This window comes from Anas platyrhynchos, chromosome 2, assembly GCF_047663525.1.
Source record: "Anas platyrhynchos isolate ZD024472 breed Pekin duck chromosome 2, IASCAAS_PekinDuck_T2T, whole genome shotgun sequence".
NCBI lineage: Eukaryota > Metazoa > Chordata > Aves > Anseriformes > Anatidae > Anas > Anas platyrhynchos.
The window spans coordinates 143,180,345-143,207,121 of NC_092588.1; the positions used below are offsets into that span (position 1 = coordinate 143,180,345).

General features: G+C 37.8%; 1 protein-coding gene across 5 annotated transcripts in view; it reads left to right on the top strand.

The window, feature by feature from the left end:
- Positions 1-26,777, top strand: part of WAC (WW domain containing adaptor with coiled-coil) — a 58,053-nt gene that overhangs the window by 16,385 nt on the left and 14,891 nt on the right. For 3 of the 5 annotated variants that reach the window (XM_027450564.3, XM_027450566.3, XM_027450568.3), the window contains exons 4-10: positions 8,517-8,623; positions 9,222-9,337; positions 9,723-9,835; positions 11,283-11,591; positions 21,244-21,489; positions 23,358-23,480; positions 24,452-24,603. In XM_027450564.3, the coding sequence (XP_027306365.1) occupies positions 8,517-8,623; positions 9,222-9,337; positions 9,723-9,835; positions 11,283-11,591; positions 21,244-21,489; positions 23,358-23,480; positions 24,452-24,603 (1,166 nt within the window). The remainder of the gene's footprint in view (positions 1-8,516; positions 8,624-9,221; positions 9,338-9,722; positions 9,836-11,282; positions 11,592-21,243; positions 21,490-23,357; positions 23,481-24,451; positions 24,604-26,777) is intronic. The other 2 variants (XM_027450565.3, XM_027450567.3) reach the window with 1 other exon arrangement.

Genomic DNA, 26,777 nt, shown 5'->3' on the forward strand with positions numbered 1-26,777 from the left:
TGTGCAGATCCAGTTGGAGTTGAGATAACATCATTTTAAGTTTGTGGTAAGAGTTCTGGCTATCAATTTGACGCTCTTGTTTTGCATGTCATAATTGAACCCCGAAATAATGAAAAAGCATTTGCTCAAGGACGAAAAAAGTCTCTTCCTCACTTTCTTGTTCTGTATCAGAGAGATGAGTGTTTTCTGAGCTATAGTCAGGAACTAAAGCATGGTTTTGCTTTACTCTCAACTACATCTAATTACTTCTTAGGGTAATGTTCCACTCTAATGCAGGGGGAATAACGTTAGCAAGTGGTGCAAGACTAAAAAGACGTAATAGTGGGAAGGTTGGTGCTTTGTGTTTTTTTTCTATTTTTTTAGAGGGTCAGGAATATGACCGTGAGTTGCTGAAGTTCACAGTACCTTTTCACACTTCCCATGGGTAAAATTGTTAAAGCTGTTTTTTCAAGCAGATTGATCTCAAGTAAGATCATAGAATGTCTCGAGTTGGAAGGGGACACGCAAGGATCACGGAGTCCAACTCCTATAGGAGTTAAGCAGCTTAGGTATGCCGGGACAGGCATTTTAGGCATGCTAAGCAGTGTTGAGGATGTTGCTAGCAATGTTCTCTATTAGCTGCCCTAATCCAAGGGGAGGAAATAGCAAATGGAAATACGAGGAATTGGGTGTCCATTTACAGTTCTTAATTTCCTTTAAACTCAACGTGTACTTTTCAACTTGTCTAAATGGGTCTGCTTTAGAATCTATATAGTCTTTCTAAGGTGTTCTAGCTTTTCCTGGTAAGAAGCTGACTGTCTGCTGCCTTATTTTAGGAGAAACAGGAAATTAATTCGAATAATACTGCTTACTGATCCTCAGAAATGAAATAATACCGATGTAAATTTTTACAGGTGTTTTAGATATCTTCAATCTTTTTTGCCTGTTTTTATTTTGGTAGTTGAGATATCAAGAAAGCTGCCAATATGTTTTTTTTTTTAAAAAAAAAAAAAAAAAGAACAACAAACAACTGGTAGGGATTTGTGAGGGGAGAGAGACTTCTGTGGTAGCTTCAAATACTATGTTAGAAGTGTTTTACGTTTACGTGTCTATGTAAGGAAGCACCACCTGTGGAAATATGGTATATTTATTTATATATATTTATTATTTTTTTTTAAGAAGGTAAACCTTTATGCAAAGCACTTGGAGTTTTTGAGTTGGTAGAAAGTCATTTTGTGTAGCTTGGTTGAAGTTTCTGTCGTCTAACCAACTCCTTATCTTGAGTTAACATATATATTAACTCAGTTAAAGAGAAAAATCTTTGAAATGTGTAACCTACCTGGGAGGAGACTTGGATCTGTTGTTTGCAGTAATCAGTGTAGTGATATGAAGGTGCGTCAAAAAATCACCTCTGGAAAATGGAAATGATACACATTTGTCTTTGCCAGCTGCTCTCTTGCCCTGCTTATTCATGCATCTTATTTCTGTTTCTTTGCTCTGAACTATGAATTCCTGGATAGCCTCGTAATTGTTGTGAAAGGACTCATGGAAGGCAACCTGCACTTGTTTATCCTCTTGTTCTCTATGCCAAGGTAGACAGGGAGTTCCCTGATTTTTGGTAAAACACCTGAATAAAACTGTTCTGCATGTGAACCAAAGTGTAATTCAAGAGATAAAAATAGGAAGGGAACAACAACAAAAAAAGCAATAGTGAGATGGCTTGGCTGCCAGCTTGTTTGTAGTTGTAGTAGTGCTCCAAATCTTACTCTTTTCAGGTGCTTGTTTGTATTTTTTCTGGAGTGCAGTGGAAACATGTTTTTCATCCCCTGGCCTTTTTACGAGGAATGCCTCGGGACATGAAATGTTTCAGCAGCTCACTAGATTCAGTCAACTTTGTTCATTGAACCTGATAGTTCTCAGCAGTGTGTGCAGGTTAAAAAATGATTCCTCACTGTTAACTGGGGATGGGCTGGGGGTTAAGGGAAGGAAGAAAACAGCCCCAAAAATCTTTAATTATTTTGCTGTAGCTATAGCAAGGAAGAAAACGGATTAGAAGGGGATGATATACAGCACCTGAGCTGTTAGGTCCATTCAGACCAAAGTGCAGCTCTAGGAAAACAGCCTGCCTGCTAGCTGCTGGAGTAGTAAATCCCTCGATATTGATATGTGAGAGCTCAGGGTGAATTTAATTTGAGCTGTTTTATTATTGCCTTTGCTTTTGTTTCTGATGGGCAGATAACTGCTGTTCTTTCTAGAGGGGTTTATGCTGTTTGGCTCAAAATTAAACTGCAGTTTCTGAAATAAAATTGGACGTACCTAATTAAAACAGAGATGTAAACAGAAGATAGCAAACTTGTGTTCTGTAATGTGTAAGAGAAAATTAGAAGCTAATATTTCATTTTAATGATCAGTAGTATCTTGGAGTTCCTTGGCTATTTTATTAGTTAAACAGTGCAAGCCCTTGGCTTTAACTGGTTTATTGCTCCTGCCTTTTCCTTCTGGAGGTGTTCCTTAGCATTTTAGAAAGACAGACCTACTTTTATGTTGTTTTTCTGAAGTAAACATATGCATGTAGTATCCTTTTCATCCCTTATTAGTAACGTGTCCCCCTCCATGTTATGTATGACTGTTACACTAAGGTCTTGGACTGATTTCCACAGAAGCTTCTGCAAATGCTAACTTGGAGAAAAAGATGAAAACTTCTTTCCAAAGGGAGGATTGTCCTGAAAACCAGCTGTTAGAGCACAGCACAGGCTTCTCTGTTCCAGATAAGGGACAGGGCATGAGAGGAGGAAGGGCAGGAGAGGAAGTGAGGCTCTGTAAGTTATTTTGCTCACAGTGTAAAACATTTGCTTCTGGGGGCATAATGAGTATTTAATCGGGTAGTAGAGCGATCAGGCTAGTGTTTTCTTTCTTTGGCAGAGCACTCTGCATTCAACTTAGTATGTTATGAATTTCTGGAAAATGTTACTGCACAGTCGGTATATTCTCTGAGGCCATTGCTCTGCTAGAAAAATGCAATTTTTTATGATTTTAGTTGCCTATGGAAGACAGCCATATTTTATTTCAATACAGCAGGCCACATAAAAAAGTACTGAAGAAAATCATGTTTTGTCTTCTTATTTTTACATTTGGCAAATAAAAATGGCTGTGATAAGCTGTTCAGTTACTGCTGAGACTTGGGTATTGTGTTTCCATTAAGTTATTTTATTTCCTCCCCTATGTAGAACTGTAGAAAGTGTTCTGCACAAAGATTTTCATGGAATTAACGTTAGCTGAAATACACTTCAGACATCTTAATTTAAACACGCCAAGGCTGTATCATTTTCACTCTTTAAACAAGTCTTAATTAGTTATCTCCATAAAGTGTCACTACCATAAACTATCATGCTGTTAAACTTTCTGTTAACAAATAATGTCTGTGCTGTTGAGAAGGGTCAGATTCTAGCAGTGTCTCCAGTTGAACAAATTGGGTTGTATGTTAGCCAAGAGATGGAAAGGGGAGTCACAGAACACTATCTGTGGAGTATAAATAAGTTGAATAAACTTCCTTGCTTTTCTGCTGCCCAGTGCTTCTTTCCATATGCCTGGTTTCTGAGCACAGGAGACTGTCCTAAAACCCTTCATAAATCCCTTTTGACGCTGGAGGGAGTGAAGGGGAAAGACAGGCTTTGAGTTACAGCACTGATTATTGCCGGGGGGTGTTTTTTGTGCTCTCTGCCTGGCTGGTGGGCATTTGTAAACTTTGTATTATCTGCACTGAGACTTTTTATTATGGACAAAAGTGAGGATATTAACAAGGTATATATATCTTACAACAACAAAAAAGGGATCATAAGTGCTCTGTGTGTATGTTAGTATAAAATTAACTAACATACAGTACAGTACTGTTCAATGGGACACTGCTGCAACTACCATAAACTTATTCTTTGTGCTTGGCCAAAATCTTGGATGTCAGGGGAGGTGTGTGATCGTGTTTACTGCCTAATTTCTCAGTGTTAGTTTTTTGGAAAGGATGTAAACCAGCATTTTCCTATCGTTTGCTGGTGTGGATTGTAGATTGTCTTTTGAAGATAACTTTAATGTGTCTGTGTTCTGATACTGCTGTTTCAGTTGGAGGTTTGTTGATACTGCATGATATGAGACAGAAGTCATTTTAATTAGGCTGCGACACCTGGATGCCAGAGGAAAGTGTTGGCTGCATGGCGGTATGTTTGAGTCTTTTAATCAGGCAGTGAGCAAATTGGTTTAAGGTGGTTACAAATTGATGCTGTAGTTGCTAGTAGAGGTTTGGGAAAGTGTTTCAGCTTGTTAATGAAAGATGGGAGGGAAGGAAAGAAATGAGGTGCTTTATTACTCTCTGATGCCTACCTAACTCAGAATTTCAACTTTTCTTAAACGTGAGAACTACTGAAAAAGTTGACTATACTGCAGGATGAGGCATTTTCTTCACCCTATGTTATGTCTGGTTCCAAGTCCAGCATAGTGCTGAAGCCTCATTGCAGATCAAAATGTCATTGATTCAGCAGTTTGGATCAGGAGAGTACTTTAAAAAAAAAAAAAAAAAAAAGTGAAAGTGAGACTTGGCATGGCAGAACCTCCAATGTGTAGCAGGCATAAAGTCACAGCCAGTGTTTTGAATTGGTTCCCAGAACCACACTTTTTGTACTTCCTGCTGATTTTCATGCATGAGTGAGGAGGATGTTTTTTTTTGTTGTTGTTTGAAAGACTTGAAGATAATTATGATAATTTAACCTTAACCTGTCCTATGACCTGTTCATAACGAGCGATAGTGTTAGTGACGGCTTGCTGTCACCGTTGCACTGCTGCAGTTCTGTACAACCCTAGTGCTGTGCCATTTTTGGCAACCTGCAGTTAGAAATAGCTCTCCCCAGACTTAATCCTTCCCAAAAAATGATTGAGCTGAGCAAAGTCACGGTGACGGTGCTGTGGATATTTCCATAGGGAGTTCTGGAATTGCTACATCCTAACATAAGCTAATACATATTTTAAAAAACAGAAGACTCTTTATCCCTCTCTTTTAAGAAAGTTAGAGCCTTGCTAGCTTTAACTAGGAGGTTCCAACTGTTGGGAAGAAATAATAGGAAGTGCTATGAGGGCACATCTCCAGGGGCAGTGAGCGCTGCCTGCCTTACCAGGCCTGTTTCTGGGCCATGGGGTAATCTCAGCGATCCCGTCCTTGTGATCTGCTTCTCGTCAGCAGCTTGCTGTGCGTGCAGCTTGGAAATAAATGCAGAGCTGATTGCAACAGTCACAGCCGTGTAAAAGGACTTGGGGTTAGGCGTTGTGAAACCAGCATATGAGGGGAACTCCCCCTCTTGGTTAGAGGCAGACCTCCACAGTGGGGTCGCTCTTTGAGTACCTTTCTACCTTGGTGAGCTCCTGAAGATCCTGAGCAGCTTTCCCTGGGGACCTGAGCTGGCAGTGCTTGCAGAGCTGGGTTGTCAGAACTCAGAGAACTAAGATCAGAGTTTTAGCACGTGGTTAACTTGGCGATGTGTGTTTTTGCTGTTTACATCTGATCTGTAAGCCGTTAGCTTGTATGAAGTGCCTAAAGCCCTTGTTCTTCAGAGCCTCGGCTGCTTCTGAGATGGAAGCTTCCTAACAGCAAGCACCGTGTCGGCAGCTCCCTGCCTGCTCGTTCCCTTGAGATTCTGGGCCTGATCCAAACGTAGAGCGGCATTAACCAGAAAACTAAACGGAGGTTTGTGGGGAAAAGCTGCACCTCTAATTGCACGCTGTAATTGCCCCAGACACCACCAGGTATGTAATTACAAGTGGCCTTTCGAAAAGCCCAAGGAGCTTGGCCTGGCAACCCGAGGCCGTCAGCATTGCAGAGAGGCCACGACGGGTTTTCGTGCAGCTGGGGCCAGCTCAGATCACTGATTTAGGGCAAGTCCAAGTGCGTGCAGCCTGGCGGTCCTGCAAGGAGCACTGCAGCTGGGCTGAGAGGCCTGGGGGGCTCCTTGGGCAGGAACTGCAGCAGAGCAGAGCAGAGCAGGCGTTGCCATTATCAGGGCCAGCTGTAGGTGGGTGTGACTGCAGCGCTCTGATACTCGCTCAGAGGTGCTTTGTGACTCAGCCCTGGCTGGAAAAAAGCCCTCGAGGGAACAGTGAGAAGTGGGGGGATGCTGCTGAGCCCTTACACCAAGTGGGGGCTGAAGGGCTCTTCAGTGAGTTTGAGGGATTTGTTTACAGGAGGGATAGAATTGGCATTAAAGGATTGTATTGATTTAATACATACGTTGTTGGCTCATACTCTTGTTTGGAAAACGCTTATTAGATTATTCAGTGTGGCTGTTTATTTAGACCACGATAGGACTTAAAACTCACCAAACACATATTGAGTATGCTGAATATAGCGTAATGGAACTGCAGCTACAGTAGAGGATCACAAATAAACTATATTCATGTTTTCTGAAGTATTAAAGGGACTGATACCAACAATTTGTTTAGACAAACTGTCTGATAAATTTCCATCTTCTTTTTTTTCCTTTGAAAATGGGGATGAATTTACCTCAGTAGAAATTAATGTGTCTGTGGTAAGCAACCTACAGAAATATGTGAAGATATTTAGTAACTGTATCTTAGTAGAGTCTGGAAAGGGTACAGTAAATAGATAAAGACTATTAACAGGATGATTAATACAAAAATAATAAGTGTCTATCTCATTCTGTAATCAGTCTATGAAAAAGATCAAGCCTCTGTTGATATGGCTGATGGCAGAGCACAGCCTTGTAATTATAATGTTCTTACATGCATTTAAGGGAATTAGTCTTTCTATAAATGCATATTAAAGTCTAAATTCTGGAATATTCTAACTTACAGTGAACGAGGTGACTTTATATGTTATGCAAGTTCAATTTTTTGTTATTCATACGTTTGCAATGCACATGAGTATGGCTCTGACAAGATAGACACCCCCCCCCCCCATCCTAAGTGTCATTCCACCTGGCTCTGAGCACACCAGGTAGTGTTGGTGTAGCCCTAATTGTCTTGCTTTAGCTAGGAGACATTTCAGAAGACTTCCTTTTTCCTCTCCCTACCACCAGTCTTTAAAGTGAATGTCATATATTTGCTAGCCAAAATAGTGCTGGAAAAGGTTTAGAATTACTGATGCTTCGGGTTGCCAGTACTGTGTATGCACAACTCGATCTTTATCCTTTGTAGGGGACTAAACGTGTGAGTCATGGTGTACCTCTTTTGTGATTGTTTTTCTAACCTGCGTGTGGGGGCACAGGTTTGAAATAGTAATTCTGTCAATGCTTGCATAGTCAGAAATCAGAATTTGTATTATAATCTCTCCTGTGCTGTACGTGGTATACTCCTGGTCATCATCTGTGTGTGTGGCTTTCAGAAGACTTGTAACAACTTCTCGTAATGGCTTCGTTCATTCCTACCTATTACTCCAGTATTGGTGGGGCTGTTTATTGGTGTTTATTGGTGGATGTTTATTGTAGTTGCTCATAAGACTTAGTCTTTGCTATTTACAAAGCTCTTTGACTTCATATTTAGCTTGCTCTACAGTATGTGAAGCTGCTAATTCCTATTGAATTCCTATTGTAGTATTCCTGGGTATTTAAAAACTCGGTAGAGGAAAAGACAAAAAGAATATAAAAGGTTTTTCTTAGTTTGGTGTGATTTATGTGAACACTTAAAAATCAGGAAGAATAGAAAAACTGAACAGTTTGTACTTAGAATTTCACTACAGCCTCCTACTCCTTCAAAGAGCAGGATGTTTATAATAAGATCACAAAGGGTAAATGGATGAGATTGTTTAACTGGAAATTAGAACCGTTCAGGTTGAATTGGTGACTTGAGCGTAGGCACAAATGTGGTTGTAAAAAGTGCTTAAAACTGTCTCCCTTCTCATATCCCAGCTATTCCTTTGTGTTCGAGTGCTATCATGGCAGGGAAGAAAACTAGGTTATCTCAAGAAGCAGTTGTTAGAAGGCCAGAAGCATGTGGCCCTCTGGGAAAGGCTGTTTTTAGTATTCTAGATGTTGGCACCTGTACTGCAGGAAAATTAATCTATATGCATAAATAGAAATAGTTACAAGGAGTCTCAAAAGGGTTAAGAAAACAGCATTGCTCCAGTGAACTTAAAAACGGTCCTTCTGCATGTAACGCTGTGCTAATGATAAACCCATTTGAACTTTCTAGCTTAATGTTGAGGAGAAAATATTTCTTAATTTTGGAGTTGACACGTTAGCATTTTTTCAGCCTACTGAAAAATAAAAGGCAAATAAACAAGCTGCATGTTTTGTAGTGGAGTGAGATTTGAGAGTAAAAGCAGTGCAAGGACAACCTATGTTATTGTAACAGGAAAAACAAAGTGAGCTTTACCCTTTATGCAACAGAAAAAATATGTGTATGTGTCTCCTGAAATACTTCTGCGTTTGACCTATGTCATGCTCCAGGCTGTGGATGATGTGCCCCCTTCCCACCTCCTTAGAGTGCAGATGCTTAATTTCTTTGCAAACAAACGTGGTAAATGTCTTTCTTCTTTCTTTTAGGGACCAGTTACTCTCCACAAGAAAATTCACATAACCACAGTGCTCTTCATAGTTCAAATTCACATTCTTCTAATCCCAGCAATAATCCGAGCAAAACTTCTGATGCAGTGAGTATTTTTGATTGGTATTTGTCCTTGCATCAATCACCCCATTCAAACAGACTTTTCAATAGCGTTTTGTCTAAAATGGGGGGAGGGGGTTGTACATTACTTGCTTTATTGAATTATCCAACATCAGGCTTTATTTTACAAACACTCTGCGTGCACAAGCTGCGATTGTTATATGTTGTAAAACTATTCTAATTGATAATCATTAGAGGTTTGAGGTATATATCTTGAATTTAAAATATGACATGATTAAATGAAGTAGATACAGAAAGAAATATTTCTATGAACTTTGTGGGTAAAATCGTATTGTCTAGTCTAAGTTTAATTATTTATAAGACAAAGTACATGTTATTGTATCTCAATAAGCATAGTGTTATATTGGGGGGGGGCTGGTGAGAATAAAAGAGAAGAAACTACTATAGAATGCAACAGGAATATAGCAGTCATGTCTTTAAACTATCAAAAATGAAACAGGCATTTAGAGATGGTCTAAGTAGGAAACACTGATACGGGTACATGTGAGAACACCACATAGTTTTAAATGTGTATGTTAAAACTCTGGGGTAGCCTTTTGTCCAACACTGTTTGTATTTTAAAGGCTTATGATTCTGCGGATGATTGGTCTGAACACATCAGCTCTTCAGGCAAAAAGTACTATTACAACTGCCGAACAGAAGTTTCACAGTGGGAAAAACCAAAAGAATGGCTGGAAAGGTATTTGCGTGTGTCTACTCTCGATCTATAAAGAACATACAACTCCTGTGGTCATGTAGAGAGTGGTTGAGTTTATGTAGTAGATTACTGCTATAATAGATTGGGTTCAAGTCTAGTCTTTCTGCACTGTACATGGCCTCTTGCACTTGTTTTCTCCCTTGATGATCCCAGAGGCAGGGGAGGGGAAATGCACATTTTCTTCGCTATCTTAGCAAGCCAAAACAGGGCTTCAACAAGTGCTGGTGTCAGGAAGCAATAGATAGTTTGCCAACCCCATCTGCAGCAGTGACCTATTTGATTTAATTCATCTTTATGTAACTTAACTGGTAGAAAGTATTACTAGGTGATGTACATTTTGACTTAACTTGTGCTTTCTTTTCTTCAGAGAGCAGAGGCAAAAAGAAGCAAGCAAAATGTCAGTTAACAGTTTCCCAAAAGATAGGGATTACAGAAGAGAGGTGATGCAGGCGACAGCTGCCAGTGGGTTTGCCAGTGGAAGTATGTGGTTGCTTTTTTGTTTTGTTTTGTTTTTACAGTAATATATTCTTGTCTTGCTTGCCTTACTGTTTTCTTTTCCGAACTTACAGAATAAAACAATTCCTTTTCCTTAACTGTTTTTCTCTCCTCTTTATATAAAAAAGCCAAATCTGATGGTGCGGACAGCTCTCCCAAATGTTGTTCCTTAAAATAACCCTGAGCATTTATTAGTCCAACAGTTGCTTAATGCTTTTCGTGGTACTCCTTTCTGCAGCTTTCACTGTGTAACTTAATCTCTCCATGGGTAGTTATAGAAGCTTGCATGGTTTATGGTATAGTTGAAGTGTTGCAGTTATTGAGACTTGTCAATTCTGAGCATGAAATTAGAAATAAAGAAGTCTCTCCTAAAACCTTGATTTAACACCTGAAAATAGTAAAAATAACTTGATGGATTATGATATTGGGGTTTTCAGAAGCCTGTACATGTTATTGAAAGGGTATTTGTACTGAGCCCATACAATTAGCAAAGCCTTTCTCAGACTGTGAATTTCTATTTGGAATTTTCTTTTTCCTCATACCTAGCTTTAATCTTTGCCAAGTTTTTCTAGGAAATGTGTGACCGTTTCCTAGAAACGTGTGAGATTTCTTCTGTATGCAGATTTAGTTTTGTTAACTTCATAGCATATGTCTCAAGATGGTTTAAAAGGAGAAACCAAAGTTTATTTTTCTAAAGTATCTTTTTTCTTTGTATTGCAAGGGACTTGACAAAGCAGAGGTGTGTAAAGGACTGTTTTTCTGTGTACGTTGAAACACATTGCAGTGCTAAAACGAAAAGCATAATTACATATGTCAGTAACAACTTGGTTTGTGACACGTGGAAGTCTAGGAATTGAGGGGAAAAAAAAGTTCAGGACTTGCATTAGCATGTGACAGATGCAGATTAGTTGCCCACTTCGTGTGTGGTTGTCTTGAACTAATTAAACTAAGAAATAATTCTTTGTGGTAGTACTGAAGTAACTGGAAATGGAATTCTTTGAAGGCTATGATTTGAAACTATTAAATTATACTTGGTGCTCAGTATTTTTAATGAACAAAAGAAAAATGGTGCAAATTATCTTCTAACACTAAATATAAGATGGATATAATAGATTTTGATTTAGATTCTTTTAGGAGACTTCAAAAGGTAACTTTGACTGTAACGCTCGTTATAAGCAGCCTTTCATCAAAACACAGTGCTTAACCGGAACTCTAAATCAAGGACAGGTCAGAGAAAATGCAGTTTGTCAGTGAGTAAAATGAATTTTGCCTTTTTTGATGCTAATCTGCTTGATATTTTTTAAATCATAACAAGTTCAGTCAGTTCTAGTTATTGATGTGCAACTGTATTAATCGCAGTATAATCTTAGACGAGTTTCTAATCTATTTTTTTTCCTTTTTGCAACGTTACTTGGGGAATCCTGAAAAAAAGTGGAAGACAAGCATTCCAGTGACGCCAGTAGTATGCTCCCACAGAATATTTTATCTCAAACAAGCAGGCACAATGACAGAGACTACAGACTGCCAAGAGCAGAGACTCACAGTAGTTCTACTCCAGTACAGCATCCCATCAAACCAGTGGTTCATCCAACTGCTACCCCAAGCACTGTTCCTCCTAGTCCATTTTCTCTACAATCTGATCACCAGCCAAAGAAATCCTTTGATGCTAATGGAGCATCTACTTTATCAAAACTGCCTACATCCACATCTTCCATCCCTTCACAGAAAACAGAGAGAAAAGGTACGTCTAATGCAATTCCTTGTAGTATTTAAAATGATGCAGTGCCTTTGCTTTGCTTTGTTGGTTCAAATATGTTGCTTCTGGAACTGAGATACTTCTGGTGTTGTCTGTTTGTAACCCAGTTAGTATTTTGATGTGTTTACTTAAACCACATTTGCTCTATCTTACACAATTTTAAATTGACACTGTAGTGTTTACTGGCTTATTCTGCAAATTATAATTTCAGATGATCTCTTAGTAATGCATTTTAGTTTTTTTCCTCCCTCATGTTCTTTTGGATCTTTGCCATTTTTTGAGTTCTTAACATAGATGTAACTACACTGTTTGAAAGTCATTTTGGACCATTACATTTTCTGAACTGCTGTTACGGTTTGGAAAGCTAGTGTCAAACTGCAAGTGCCATTTTTACAGAAAGCAACAAAGTTTTCTACATATCTTTAATAGCTGCTCTTCTGTTATGATCTGTGTTTCATGATATACTGGATCTTCAGGTCCAAGGCTGCTGAAGTTTGTATTTCTTTGTAATATACCTTAAACATTTAGAATAATCAAACAAAGATCATGACTCTCTGTGTGTTGTGAACTTTTAAAAATCTACAAATTAATTGGATTTACTTCCTTGCTAGGGAAGAAGTGCTAAAGAAGATCGTGGGACTGGAGAAGTGTATTATTAGTGATGTTTGGGTATAGTTGAGTTCCTAGGGAATAACATTGTCAGATGATGATGTTTTGGGGGAATTGGGAGAGGAAAAAAAATCGATAATCTGTTTTTAATATAAAGAGCTACCTAACTAGGATGACACTGGATTAATTTTTGAACAGCCTGTTGCCCTGTTGAAATTTGTGAGTCTGTCTAGGAAGAATGATAAGTCCTAAAAAGCACACCAAGACGACTCAGGTCTGATGTTGGTCTTAGGCTCTGCGTTTGCTTTCCTGCCTTCCTTTTTTTTTTTTTTTTTAATTAAAAAATTGCAGATATAAGTACAGATATAAGTACTCCAGATAATCCAAACTCTATTGTTCATTGGCAAATACTGCAATGTAAGGAAATAACATGTGAAGAATTTTGCTGTTTTTCATTAGATTTTGTGCAGTGTTCACAGGACCTGAAACATAATTGACGATAAATGCAGAGGAACAGAGGAAAGCCCTTTCCTATGCAAAGGAGGCAAGGTGTCTGTGTGTGGTTCCTGTACAGAACACCATGAAGTTACCTGCTTCAGCTCAGCCTCTGTGCTTTGAGTGCAGTTTGCACTCCTTTAAATGTGACAGTGCAAAATGTCCATGTGATATGTTCTATTCTTAAGCATATCCTCTCTTTTTTTCGTTGCTATCTTTAAAATGTACTGAAAGAAAACACATTTTACTCTGTTTTATATTCTTGTTCGGTGTGTGATTGGACTTCAAATAGGGTATTCTTTACCTGTTTACCACATACCTTTATTACTTGCTTCCAGTTAAACTGAGCAAGTGCATTTTATTGCAGCTGAAGGAATTTCCCATTGTGACAACTGCTAGAAATGTTGGCAGATAGTTCTAGTACTTCTTACATGTGACATTTGTTTGAGAACCAAGCATATACAATTGGGTACATAGTGTAGGTGACCATATGGGGCAGTCTTAACACTGTAAATCCTACCTGTCCATCTCTGTTCCCTTGGATGCTTCTGTCTTAATAACCATTTAATTCCTGTATTCCTACATAGTGATTTTTTTAAGCTCATATGAGTGAAATGGATATATTCTGCTGTACTGGTGCTTAGTTGATGTAAATATTTCATGACACTTAATTATGAGCAAATACAGCACTTCCTGAGCTTCAGACAGGGTAGTAATTGAAGGGTTAGAATAGGTGAATGTTAGGCTTGACACACTTATTCATGAGTTTCGACATGTTGCTTGAATTATCTCTCTTCATTCAGAAACAGAAAAATTCAGTGCAGATTAAAAAAAAAAAAGCATTTAAAAAGGGTGTTCTCAGTAGTCCTGCCTTTTTCTTTTTTTTTTTTTTTTTTTTTTTTGTGATTGTTAAGACTTTCATTTGGTTTTTGGATAAGAAAATTGACCAATATAATATTTGTAGCACCGAGTGTGTTTGAATGAAGGGAGTAAGCAGTGTTGTAAGCAATGTTTTTGTCTAGCTTTCTTTTGTTACTCATTCTCCCAGATTTGGTTGTGAACCTGTAGTATGATCGGTATATCATTTTTCAAGTATTTGTTCGTGGTTGTTGTACAATATGAAGAAAACCTTGTTCTGAGACAGTCAGTTCAAACAGTCTTTTAAAAGTATCTTTGTAGAATGGGAAAATGGTTTGAGAGGTTCATTTTTATGGTAGTCGAGCAAAAAAACAGCCTTTGATTTTTTTTTTTTTTTCTGGTCAATAGCTGTGCCATCCCTCTCTCTTTCTAAAAAGAGGTAAAGCTGTCTTTTAGCATTGCTTGTGAAAGTAGCTTGGTCCAAATGACTGAATAATATGTGAATTATCTTGCCTAAATGAATATTTTTATTCTTGTCAATGTGTTGCTGGTGGTGATATGCCACTATTTTAATAGTTCTGTTGTGTGTATTTTTTTTTTTTTTGATGCAGTAATAGCTATGAAGGAAAAAAAAAAACAAACACAAACAAGAACACTTTTTTCAGCTCAATCTCTTTTGCTGCAGGGGTATGTTGTAGTCCCACAAGGAGATTGAATAAAATCCCTGGCTGAACTATAGCTCAGCTCTTAGCAGTAGTCCTCTGCCCTCAATGGCTGGCAGTGGTGGAGAGTTCCTGGGGAACTATTTGACCTCTACCCTTTGATTTGAATGTTCCAGTCAGAATCTGCTGCTTCTGTTTGTGCTCACTGTGAGTGCTTTATGCAGGTAAAGTGTGGGGTTGCTTTTCCTACTTTTTGGCTGCTTTATCTGTAGGGCACACCACGTATTTTCCTATTTCTAATTCAGTTACTGTATGAAATATTTTACTGTCTGTATCTTAACAGCCTGTGTGTCTTTAGGATAATTCTCACACCTTTCCAAGTCCCGTCCTGTTTCTAGTCCAAGTCCACTTCTGTTTCTAGTGCAGCAATACTCTGAAAAATGTCTGGCAGAATTCAGCAGGATGGCCGCTGCGGTGTTGTGTGGGTGGTGATGTGGATGCTGACAGATCGAAGTGGTTGGTCAGTGACAGCTGAGCTTCTTCCTTATCCTTTCCTCACCCTCTTGCTTTTCATACTTGTAACACTTGCTAGTCTTCAACAGTGAGTTGGTAACATTGCTCCTGCTGTTGTTGATTCTTCTTTGGCAGAGTTTTGCAGTTCTAAGTATATTACTCAATTCATGCAGTGGTTACAAAAAAATGACATTGGTGAGGTTGTTAGAGGTTTGTTCCGCTGTTTCATACATGTTTGCTGAGCATAGCTTTTGCATTTATTTTGGCAATAGGGAAAATTATAAAAATTATCTTCTGAGACTGAAGTAATCCAACATGAATAGAATACATTTTTTATTATTATTTTGGAGAATTAGAGTACATTTGAGAGAACCCAGTTGCTGTTATTTCCTTAGTTGCATTTGTCCTGAAGTATTTACAAAATGCTTTGCTTCTAAATATTCATATATCTTGGTAGGGCTTAAGGTCCTTAATAGATGCAATTGAGCTGTGCGAAAAAGCTAACTGCGACTCACTGCTCAGAACGTGGTACTTCAGCACAAATGAACGTGTTACGATTCTTAGCGATCAGCAGTGAATCAGAGCAGTTCAGTGAGCTGTTCTGGGTGGTAGCTGTTGAATTATAGAGCAGAAGGGAGGTTTAGGGGGCAGGAAGCCATTGGCTTTCTGAACATTTTGTAGTGCTGGTTTCCCCCCATGGAGAGCACAGTATGAGAGCACGTGTGTGACTTGTCAATGGCAGAGATACAACTCAAGCTCACAATATATGAATTCAGGGAACTGAGCGTGTTGTGTCTTTTAATGTCATTAAAAGAAGCAAAACAGGAAAACGTGAGTAGTTAGAGCTACTGGAATGCGGAAGGGGTCGTATTGATAATTTGGGAATTACCCAGTCATTTGTGAGTAATTTCCACATTATTATTATATACATATATATATGTATATATATCTTTGTTGGAATAAATCACCTGTCCACATAAATTACAGAATAAGAGCAAGCCATCTACAGCAGTCTCCAGCCACGATGTGCAAGGAGCCCCTCAGCGTGCTGACTGTCAGGAGGAGGCCTGTGAAGGAGGCTGCTGTGTGCGCACACAAATTCCTCATCCCTCTTCACTTCTGTGACACACACACACACTCTCTCTCTCAGATTCCTCGTCCTCCCTCAGTTCTGTGTCACAAACACACACAAGAATTCCTTGTCCCGCCTCAGTTTTGTGGCCCACCCGCATCCCTGTGCAGCGCAGCATGGGGACAAGAAGGGCAGGCCCGGTGCAGGCCCAGCTGGCACTGTGTGGTACTGACAGGGCTCTGCTGGAACAGGACGCATGGGGGGACTTAGTTTTTCACTTCCCTGCATTAAATCTAGTCAGAATAACTTTATTTCAGTGGCAACATACTAGGCCGAGAACTTCATTTCACCTGTAGATCCTGGTTTGCTTAGGAGCAAAGTGGTCTTGTCACGAGAGGCAGTGACTGGTGACAGCAAGATTCAGGAGCCTTTTAACTTACTGCCACAAACTTGGAGAATCTAAGCTTTTGTCTTCTATCTAGGCTGTAATCAAAGAACGTTGTGGCACAGCTGTCTAAAATAATCTGTGGTAAATTTTTCTTGAAAGGATTACTTGGCCCTTTTGTTAAAAAATCCATAGTACTTGGGAATGTTCAGTATTTCAGTTCTGCCTTGAAATGACGTTTCGGGGGCAAGCAGGAGTCTCCAGTTCACTTCTTTCACTTGCCCCTTCGTGAAACCTGCAACCAAGATGCACCTTTGTGCATCTCAGATTTCTCGTAGTCCAGCAGAATGATTATAAATAGAAAGCCCTCCTCTAATCATTGTGGTCTTCAGAAATGCTTTGTTCTAATGTAAAACCGCTTACGAGCTCTTCATACTACTGTAAATTAATCTCCACGCCTGTTTTGTGTTTGCCATCTGGTTGCTTTCTTTTCCTACTTTTTTGGATGGCTTCAGTTCTTGCTTCTCCCCCGTGATAACAGATACTGGTCCAGAAATGTGTTTTGGTCTTAAAATATATATAGCCTGCATCTAATTAGTTTGTTTATCTGTTTGGGTTTTTTGCTTGCTCATTTTGATTCGGAACAGTGATCTTAAGAGCTAAAACATAAATATCAGTTAATGAAGTTTCCAACAGGTCAACAGATCACAGTGGATTATGTTCTGCTCTTAGTTTTAATTGTTCTTTTTTTTTTTTTTTTAAGAGTTTTATTTGGTAGTTTTATGATAGTAGCTGAAATTTTATGTGAGATCAGAGTTGTTTGTGTAAAAGTTGGTGTTGATGTGAAGGGACTTGAGAATTACCTTGTCCGATAGCAGGCAACTTTAACTCACCATCATCTTAGGCGTTTTTATGACCCTTTACAATATGGTTTCTTTCCTTTAAGAATGCTTATTCTAAAACACACACACAATTTGCATTTTCTTTTTGTAAAATTTCATAGTTTCAGAATTAATCCAGGATAGATGTATTAATGCTTAAAATCAGACTTATGAATGACTGCCATGTAATTAGAAGCCTTATTTTGCAATAATACTGTACGTGGCTTATGAACGTGAAGTTGTATTGACTCAGGAGTACAGAACAGCATGTCAGAGCTGTATAACTGAGAGATTTGTAGAGAAATGCAACTTTTCTCAGTATGCAATCTTCACTTAACATGTTCCACGATGGTTGTGACGTCAAATTCAGAATTAAACAGTCCTGTAACTCTTAATGCTTTATTTAAATTGATTAAATGTTTTAGGAACTATGAAATAATAATTTAAATGCTGCAAAAACAAACCGAAGTGTGTGGCAACTCATACAGTGAAACAGTCTGAACTTAAAGCAGATCAGAGAAGGGGCTATTAGGGAGGAGGAGAAGGGTGAGAAGTTTCTGCTTCTGCTTGTAGGAAAAGCAGGAGAAATGCTGCAGTGAGTGGTAACGTGAGGATTTTTGTAGAACTGACGCTCCATCTTGAGGAGTTTTGACTGGTTATGTTAACTCAAGAGGTGGAAGTTGCAACTTCTGGTATCATAAATGAAACAAATTTTAAATCTTCGTTAAGTATACAAAAACAGTTACAAAATTATTTAGAAGTTTTTTCTTAATTGGCTGTCATTTGTATTTCCTTCTGTCTGTGAAATAGCGTGTCCAGTCTGCAAGCGATGGAGTGAAGTAGTTTGGTTTAAAATAAGTAATGAAAAATGTGATTTTACAGATATAGTCTGTATTCTGTATTTTTAGCATATTTGCTTCCATCACAGAGGAGTTTCCCATTATTGAGAAGAAAATGGCCATTTCAGGCTACTTAAAAATGACAAATACTTCCACAAAAATACTTTTCAGACTTTTGATTTGACAGAAACCCTTTTGTACCCTTTATATCACTAAGTACATGTAGATAGTCATGATCATAGGGATACATTCATCTGTTACATCTGGACTGTTATTTTCGTAATGTTAGCAGTCTCAAAAAATGGAAACGTTAGTCTTAGCTGTTAGCCTTAGCCATGAATCTTTTCACATCATTTTCTCTAGGTGTTTAATGTGGGTGGAAATAAGCAAAACAAAACATACCTTTCATAGGTGTATTTTAACATGTACTTAAAATGTCTGTAATAGTGCAGTTACAGAATAGCGAGTAGTGTTTTTATATTGTCTAAAAGAATTAATTGGATTGTGTTGGTTGTTTTGGTACAATACACTTTGTATTTTTGTAGCAGGGAAGCTCACTCGAGCTTAAGTACTTCTAAAGACCTCTGGCATGCAGTGGTTTCGTAGGGCAGACTTTGAATCTGCCCTACAGCAGACATTGAGTCCTGCTGTACAAGAAACGAGAAACACCCAGCACTGATCTTGAGGTCTGCCTTCAGTGTGTTGCTCGCTCAAGTTTGCCTTTGATTCGGTTTCTTTTTTTGTGTACAAAGCTGCAGCATGGGTGAAAAATACTTTAAGCTGTTTGGTGTAGTGGAGTGATTTGAAGCTCAGGTGTTGCCTATGTGAATTCATAATACAGTAGTGAGTGCTTTCTTGACTTGGAGTAGATAATTTCTTCTTTTTACCGCTGGTCATAGGAACATGATTGGACTGATGTAACACCACTAAAATAACGCGATCTAACTGTGAAGACGTGCCTAACTACATTAAATATGTCTTGAAACTAGTCCTAGTAGTTGCTTAGGTTTTGTGTTTTTTTTTTTTTTTCCATTTATTTATTTCTGTTCTGTTCTTTTTTTTTTTTTTTTTAATTAGGGTGTTCCCCCCTGCAAGGGTCTCAAAACTGTGGTAAAAAACTTACAAGTACTAGCATGCCCCCCTCTGCTTTATCTCCTTGCTTTTGTCTGCCAATGTATCTTGTTTTCCTTATGTGCACTATGGCAGATACAGCTTTAGTTCAAACTTTACATGTTTTTTAGTGTGATAAGGTTCTTGTTTACTTGATGTAACTTGGCTTGCGGTAGTTTGGATACATTTACCTAGAACAACATAGTATTGTAAGATTTTGTATGTAATACTTCTATAACACAGACTTTTATCAGTGTCTTAACTGTATTAAGGGTGAAGGCTTATACGTAGTCAATTGTCCTAGTCCTGTTAAGGAAAAAAATGTATAAAAAATTGGTAACATCATCATTTTCCTTTTCAGTTTGTAATGCTGCTTGTTCCTTTGTGTTACTGGAAGTTCTATGTTCTTGTGAACACTCCTGCCAAATAACCAGGTCCCTTTACAAATACAGTAAAAAAATAAAAAATAAATCTATTATCCCAAGGCTTTTTGTAACTAGATAGGGCCACCTCCTTTTTTAGAAGACTTCATGAACCATTTACCCAAATACCCAAAATAGGGTTCTTCAGCATTTTTTCTGCTTTACGTTTCTCAGCTAATTGTCAGAAAAAGTTATTTTTCTGTTGTTTTTATTTTTTTGCAGTATCTGTGACCTGTTATGAATTTCCTGCAGAAACCATGTCCCTTCTGTGTTTTGTTGCTCTTAGAGATTTATAATCTCAGTCAGTGTTTTTTTTTTTAACATTCTCCCACTGTGTCAAACTCAAAAAATGCAGTTCAGGCTGTCAGACAACAGCAGCTTTTAGAAGTTGTGTGACATGTTATTCTTAAGTAGTAAAATAAAAAAGGCCTTTTGATTTTTCTTCTATAGTAAAAGTCAACCTCTTCTTACGTTTACTTTCTCTCCAAAGGAAAAAATAATAAAAAAGTGACAGAGAGTTTCTAAACCAGTTATTTTAGCTTTCATTTGGATGTTACTTGAAATGTGGAATATCCAGGTTGATGTTCTATGTCCAATTTGAGGTGGATTTAAAATCAGGTCTTCAGTATAAAGTGCAAGCATCCTGGTTGAGATCTTGGATCCACATTCATCTTTTCGTTCTTATCCAACCTGTTGGTGCTATAGGAGCGCTCATTTTGATGGAATTTATGGGTCAAGCTTCCTGGTGTGTTTTAATGGGGGCGAGAGAAAGAGAAGCTAAAATCAGAATACAGAGATCCAGGCTTCTTAAAGAAAGGATACTTGAAGTGACTGTGTGCCCGTAGCGTGTGGAAATGTGTCAGTGCAGGAATTTCTCACAGTACTGGAATGGAGGAGAGACTTTCAAATTAACTGAAAGTTATGTTTAAAGTGTATTAAAGAACTCTCATTAATTAGAACAAAATTGCCATGTGATATCATCTAAGTACGATGTAATTTAAGAATTTAAGTGCTAAGCATGTATATAGGCAAAAAGTGTTGTTAGCTGCTAAAAAGAGATTAAGCAAATAAAGAATACAGGTCCTGATGCTTCAGGGGAAGCTGACAGCTTTGAAATTAATTACGAGCAGATATATTTTTAGGTGGCTTTTCCATTCTGCTGTGAGGATGCCACAGGATGTGAGGAGTTCTTGTTTTAAATTTTCAGAACAGCTTACCATCTTACGTTGTAATCCTGAGCAATGTAGGTGAATTGTATATGATGGACTTGGCCTTTATTTTGTAGCTTCTTGTAGTCTGGTCTCTCAATAAGGGAAGGATGGCTTCTGTTCTCCATCAAATTTGACATACTAGTCTGTTTGTAAAGTCCGTTAATTTTACAAAAGTTTTTCTTCATTATATGTTTTCCAAAGAGAGATTGGAACGATGGGTAAAAACATACAAAATGAGTATATGCACAGCAGACAGAAATTCCTCAGATTTTTTCTTTTAAAGTTTGTCCTAATAATTAGGAGTACATTGATGGTAGAAAAAAATCCCATTTGTCATATTGGCAGCTTTCAGTCAAATCCTTGAAGTAAAAGTATTTTTTGTGTGTGTTCCTAATAAATACTAGGTTCAGTTGCCTAAATTATACTAGTTATCAAATATCTTCAGTTTTTATGTGAATATGTAGCTTTTTTTCTTATAGTGAAGATTTTGATCTTCTGAATTGAATATGAATATTACAGTAGTGAGAAGTTGTGAGGCTGTATTGAGGAAATTGAAAATTACTTTTTGTATTCCATTCAGAGTCTACATCCGTGGACAAGTCTGTACCCCATTCTTGCACAACTCCTTCTACATCTTCTGCTTCTGGACTGAATCCAGCTTCTGCACCTGCTTCATCTGCTCCTACAGTTCCTGTCTCACCTGTCCCACAATCACCAATTCCTCCGTTACTTCAGGATCCAAATCTCCTTCGACAATTGCTGCCTGCTCTGCAAGCCACATTGCAGCTTAATAATTCTAGCGTAGATATATCCAAAATCAATGAAGGTAAGAATTCTTTAAAGTTGATATAATCTTTTATTTATGCACATTACTGTAATAAAATTAAGTAAAAATTAAGCTAATAAATTCTCGTGTACGTGAGTGGTTTCATTGAGACTGGTGACTTAGTCACTGTATCAGCATTCTGTTGCCCAGAATTTCCTGAGGTTTTTTATTCGTTTGTTTCATGTGATACTCTTTGTTTTCCACAGTTTAAGCTCCTATTCTAATAATGATTTCAAATACCAGAACTTCTAGGGATTATTAAATTTTGTTGCCTGGCAACTTTTTTCTTTAACATAATGTGTTAGCTGCTCTGAATAAAGATAGAGTATTGATAATTTTCCAACCAGCTAAATTTTACGCATCTGTTCTCTGTGTCCCTCAGCTATTTTGTCACATAGACTTTATTGGAAGGTTTAGAACTAGCTGTAGTGCCTCTCAATACAAGAACAGGTAGAGTTGGTGTGTTCTGATTGTAATTTTACCTCATGATGTCTGTGTGTGTCAGGTTACCGGAGGAGATGTTGGGTAGTGGTTTTGTTGTTGGTTTTGTTGTTCAGATGTGTTCTGCACTGATCATCAATTTAAATTGGAAGCAACACATTTACATGTAGTGCCCAGTGATAATGAACTTTTTGAAAGTTCACACCAGGAAAACCTAAATAGTAGAATTTTACTTAAAATTTAGGATTTTGTACATTACAATCGTTTCTGAGGAAAAACTCAGTTGGCTTCATTTTGATCAGCAAATCTTCATTGAGTGCTAGGAGGCAAGTAGGTTATTTTATTTTATTTTTTTTCCCCTGTACTGGGAGAAATTTTTCAAACTATTATACCAGGTTGGACTGAAAAACTAGGAGTGTTGTAGTTTGTGTTGAAAAAAAAAATAGGTATTGTCAACGCCAGTTGTGTTTTATTGGTAAGTTGCTAGCTTAAATTCCCTGACTTTTTAACGTGGACACATCTTAGCAGCAACCGTGTCTGTCTTGGAATAAAAGTGCTTAGTATTACCTTGATAGCATGAGGGCATGGCTGACAGATTAAAAAAAAAAGAAAGGGCAGTGTGACTTCAGCCTGCACAGTAGGGCTGCCCTCACTGTGCACAGAGTGTAGGGTTACTTTGTGTTAGTGCTGGTGGGTCTTTTTCCTTTCAGACTTATTCACGGGTAGTGTATGTAAGTATCCTGCAAAGACGCTAGACCTTTTTTGAAAAGATATTTCAGTGGCTGGATCTCCTTGGCTCAGACTATGCAAGATGCTTTAACTATGTAGTGCAGCTTAAAACCATTTGGTTGAAAATTAATAATTTCTTATTAATGTGGGAGCAAATGGGACTGAAAGAACAATTTGTTTTTGTTAAAGAAAAACTAGAGCATTTTGATTTTACCATAATTGGTATTTTAAGGTATTGTTATTTTTTGAATTGGGAATGGTCTTTCCCCCATCCCCTCAAATCTCTTTGGGGTGCTAAGTGATACAGCTTTTATTTTTTTATTAGCAGTATTTAATAATTATGGTAACTTCAAAAAACCTGCTTATTCTGCTTACAGCAGTAACAAATAGAACAAATGTGTTCTTTGTTTGCAAGAATTATAATTGATCCATAACATCAAGTTGAAGAGTTAAACGGTTTCTTACAGACTTTTTAAAATGTGTGTCTTCAACATAAGCTGCTAAATAACATGGACTTGGTTAGACATGCAAAGCATTCATGTATTGAACTAATGTCATTGCAAAATAGATCAGGTAGTGCTGTGATTTACTGTGGACATGGGGAAAACAGTTGATAAAAACAGCTTCTATATGTTTAGGCAGTTTGAACGGTTTAAACTGATGTTTTGAATTCTCGCTGAAACGTTGTTTGTTCTTAGTTCTAACAGCAGCTGTGACACAAGCCTCTCTGCAGTCTATACTCCATAAAATTCTTACGGCTGGACCATCTGCTTTCAATATCACTTCCCTTATTTCTCAAGCCGCACAACTGTCTACGCAAGGTATTTAAAGTTACCTTCTCACTCGTGTAAAATGGTGAGGTTGTATTTTATAAAAGCTGATACAACTGAAACGTGCAGAAGCTGTTTCTTGTCATATCTTTGGCCACATGGTGTAGAGGATCTTGAACGCCTTCCTTTTCCAAAGATAGGATAAGAAATCTTTTATTGGGGATCAAGAAGCTGGCAAACAACTAAGTAAACGTGTTTTTCTGTCTCACCTTTTGGGTGAGACCTTTTTTCTTTGTTAACTTTATACGAGTAATGTGAAACTTGCAAGTTTGTTTTGAACCTTAATGAGACTTACTTAATGTTTAATAGAAAACGTAACTTCTGTGGTTGAACAACCCTCTTGTAAGGCTGTGTAGCTGTGACTCTTGAGGGAGACCTTCAGTTCTTAAAAGGAGTTCATTGTACCTGGTGTTTTTTGTAGTCTTCCATAGATAATTTTCAGCTTCTAGGCATGGTACTGCTTCAGGTATCTGTAGCAGATTGTGGTTTGTAACTTAAAGCTAGAAACTGAAATCAAAGTCATGAATATTGTCATGATATTGAGTAGATAAGCTGTATTACAATTACACTAACTTTTAAGTAATGATGGAAACATTACTTCGGTTGCTTTGTCTTAGGATGAGTGATTAGGTACAGCGTTCGTGTGTTTTATGTTACATTGAACTGAGCACTTGAAAATAAAAATCACAAGTGAAACTAATGTAATCTCTTCATGTGTAAAAAGCATTGAGCAAAGGCCTCTTCCATTCTGCTGAGTTTTAGAAATGAACGTTTTGGGGAAAATACAATTCTTTAGGGTTGTTGTTGAACATTAGATTGTTCCAGTTGTTCACGTCCCCACCCCCGTCCGTTCAAGTTGAATCTGTTTGTGTATTATCTAATATAAAATACTGTGACATACAAGATCTATTTCAGTTTAAGATTGGATATGGTTTTATAAGAAACAATCTTCTCCTTTACAGCTCAGCCATCGAATCAGTCTCCAATGTCTTTAACATCTGATGCCTCATCACCAAGATCATATGTATCTCCAAGAATAAGCACGCCTCAGACTAACACCGTTCCACTTAAACCTTTGATGACTACACCACCAGTATCATCGCAGCAGAAGGTGGTAAGCTCCTCTTGATTTATGGCATATTGCAGTAAGAAACCATTAAGGGTAATAGTAAGTATTGCTGCTTTATATTTCCAGGTACTAGCTGTTACAAACAGGATGATAAAATAAGTATGTTATCTTTCCCAAATGGAACAGAAGCAATTGGAAGCAACTACTCGGCTGTGTTTTCTCAGTACAGCTCTAGCACAGTCTTACAGTACGCTTTTTTTGTTCTTGAAGTAAATATTGTGCTCACCTCAGATGCTGTCTTATGCAATAGTAGTGTCTGTAGATAGTAGTAAGAGATCAATATTGTAGCATATTTATATGAGAAGAAAAACTTGCTATGAAGGCAACAGTTCTTTGGCTTTTAGCCAAAAAAAGCTTGTTAGAATAAGAGAGATTCTTACGGCATTTGACTTTTTCTTTGCTGTAGTCTCAAATTTGGTGCTAGGTGTTTACAAGGTCAATAACATCATGTTCCTTTCCCTTCCAACTCCCTCCACCCTCATTCATTCAGAATTTCTTAATCAGATCAGTGACAAGGAAATACTAATTGAAGCTAAAAATTAGCTTCTCTTCGCAGAAGCGGATGGATGTGCAGAAGAAAACAAAATTGTGACTTTGTTTTTTCTTTTCATGTTTCCCTCTAATGGGTCCCTGTTCAGAGGAGAAGAAGTCTTTTGCAGAATCAGAGCTCAGAATTCCATATCCTACAAAGGCAGTATTGAGAAATAAATAATTTTGAAGCTAGGATAGATTTACTTATTTCATTTATAGAATTTCTCTGTCCAGCAGGTTGGGAGTGTAAATGTAATTAGGTACTGAAGATGAACTTTCCTTTTTCTCAAGAATTTTTCTTTCTGCTTTTTAAAACTTGAAAGTCATATTATAGATCAAAGGTGGGAAGAGACCTTGGGCTGTAGGACCTTCTCTTAAGGAGGATTTTCTTAGTAGAAGGTAGAGCTATTAATTTCTACCTCATGGTGGAATGTCACATTTTTAAATTCAAGATAGGTTGCTCCTACGCCTTTTAGGCAAATTTTTAAAATAATGAAACAAATCGATGTAATTTTGGCTGTGAATAATGGAAGAAAGTTAGAGAGGAGTTTGACACTTCTTTGGAGGTTTGTTTTTCACGCAGTGGGGACTTGTCATCCTGTCTCTTCATTGTATACAGAGATCTTTAAGATTGAGACCCTCAAATTCTAACTCAGTCTGTCAGTATGTTGCTCACTGTATGCAGTATTTCATCAGTGCAAGAAGCATGAACGTAGGCTTCGGGATTCTTTTTTTTTTACCTCCTAAAATCTGTTTTCCTCCCCTCTTGACTCCTGTGCTTAGCTAAGATGCCTTTCAATTTTCTGCTAGGAGAAGAACCTTTTATAGTTTGATGGCCTTAACAGAATAATTTTATCTCCAGGAGGACAGATTACATTCATCATTTTATTCTAAACACCTAATTTTCTTACTCTTGAGTTCTTTCATGGATGTAAAGAAAACCAAATAATTTCCACAGGGTTGTTTTTGCGATTCATGGTGGTACAATGATTTGTGAAAGCTAGATGTGTGTACTGATCCTTCTGTTTGTTGTCTTTGTTTCTGTCCATGGAGAGCATCATTAATCTATGTGGTCACGTCCTATAGATATAGGTGATGAGTATTTAAATGATCAAATAGTAAGCTTGAAACTAAGAAAGGTGATATCTGGCATTTTCAAATGCTGGGATATGAAAATATATATATATTTTTTTCCTCTTAAGCTGTTTACCTTCAGTTGTCTAAAGTTAATCTTTCTGGTCTCTACAGACTGTAGGCTAGAGATCTGGATCGACTTTATTCAAGTTCTGGTCATCAGCTACGCTGTAAGACTTTCGAAAGTTGTATTCTGTGGCATCTCCTATATCTACAGTACTCTGTGAAAGAAAACATGAAGAAATGACACCTCAGCAGGATTTTTTTTTCTACTTTTATTTGCAAGGCATTTATCCCCGTCTTAGAGCATCTTTAGTACTCGTGCTTTGTACAGGTGTTTTCCTAGGACTATGCAGACCAAGTTGAACGCACTGCCTTTTAACCAGTACAAAGGCCAGCATTATACCTATAAAATAGGTGGCACAGTAGTTAAGTATGTGCTAAGAGAAAGTGAAGGCAAGCCAAATGTCATAAGTAAGGCCAGTGTGTCTTGG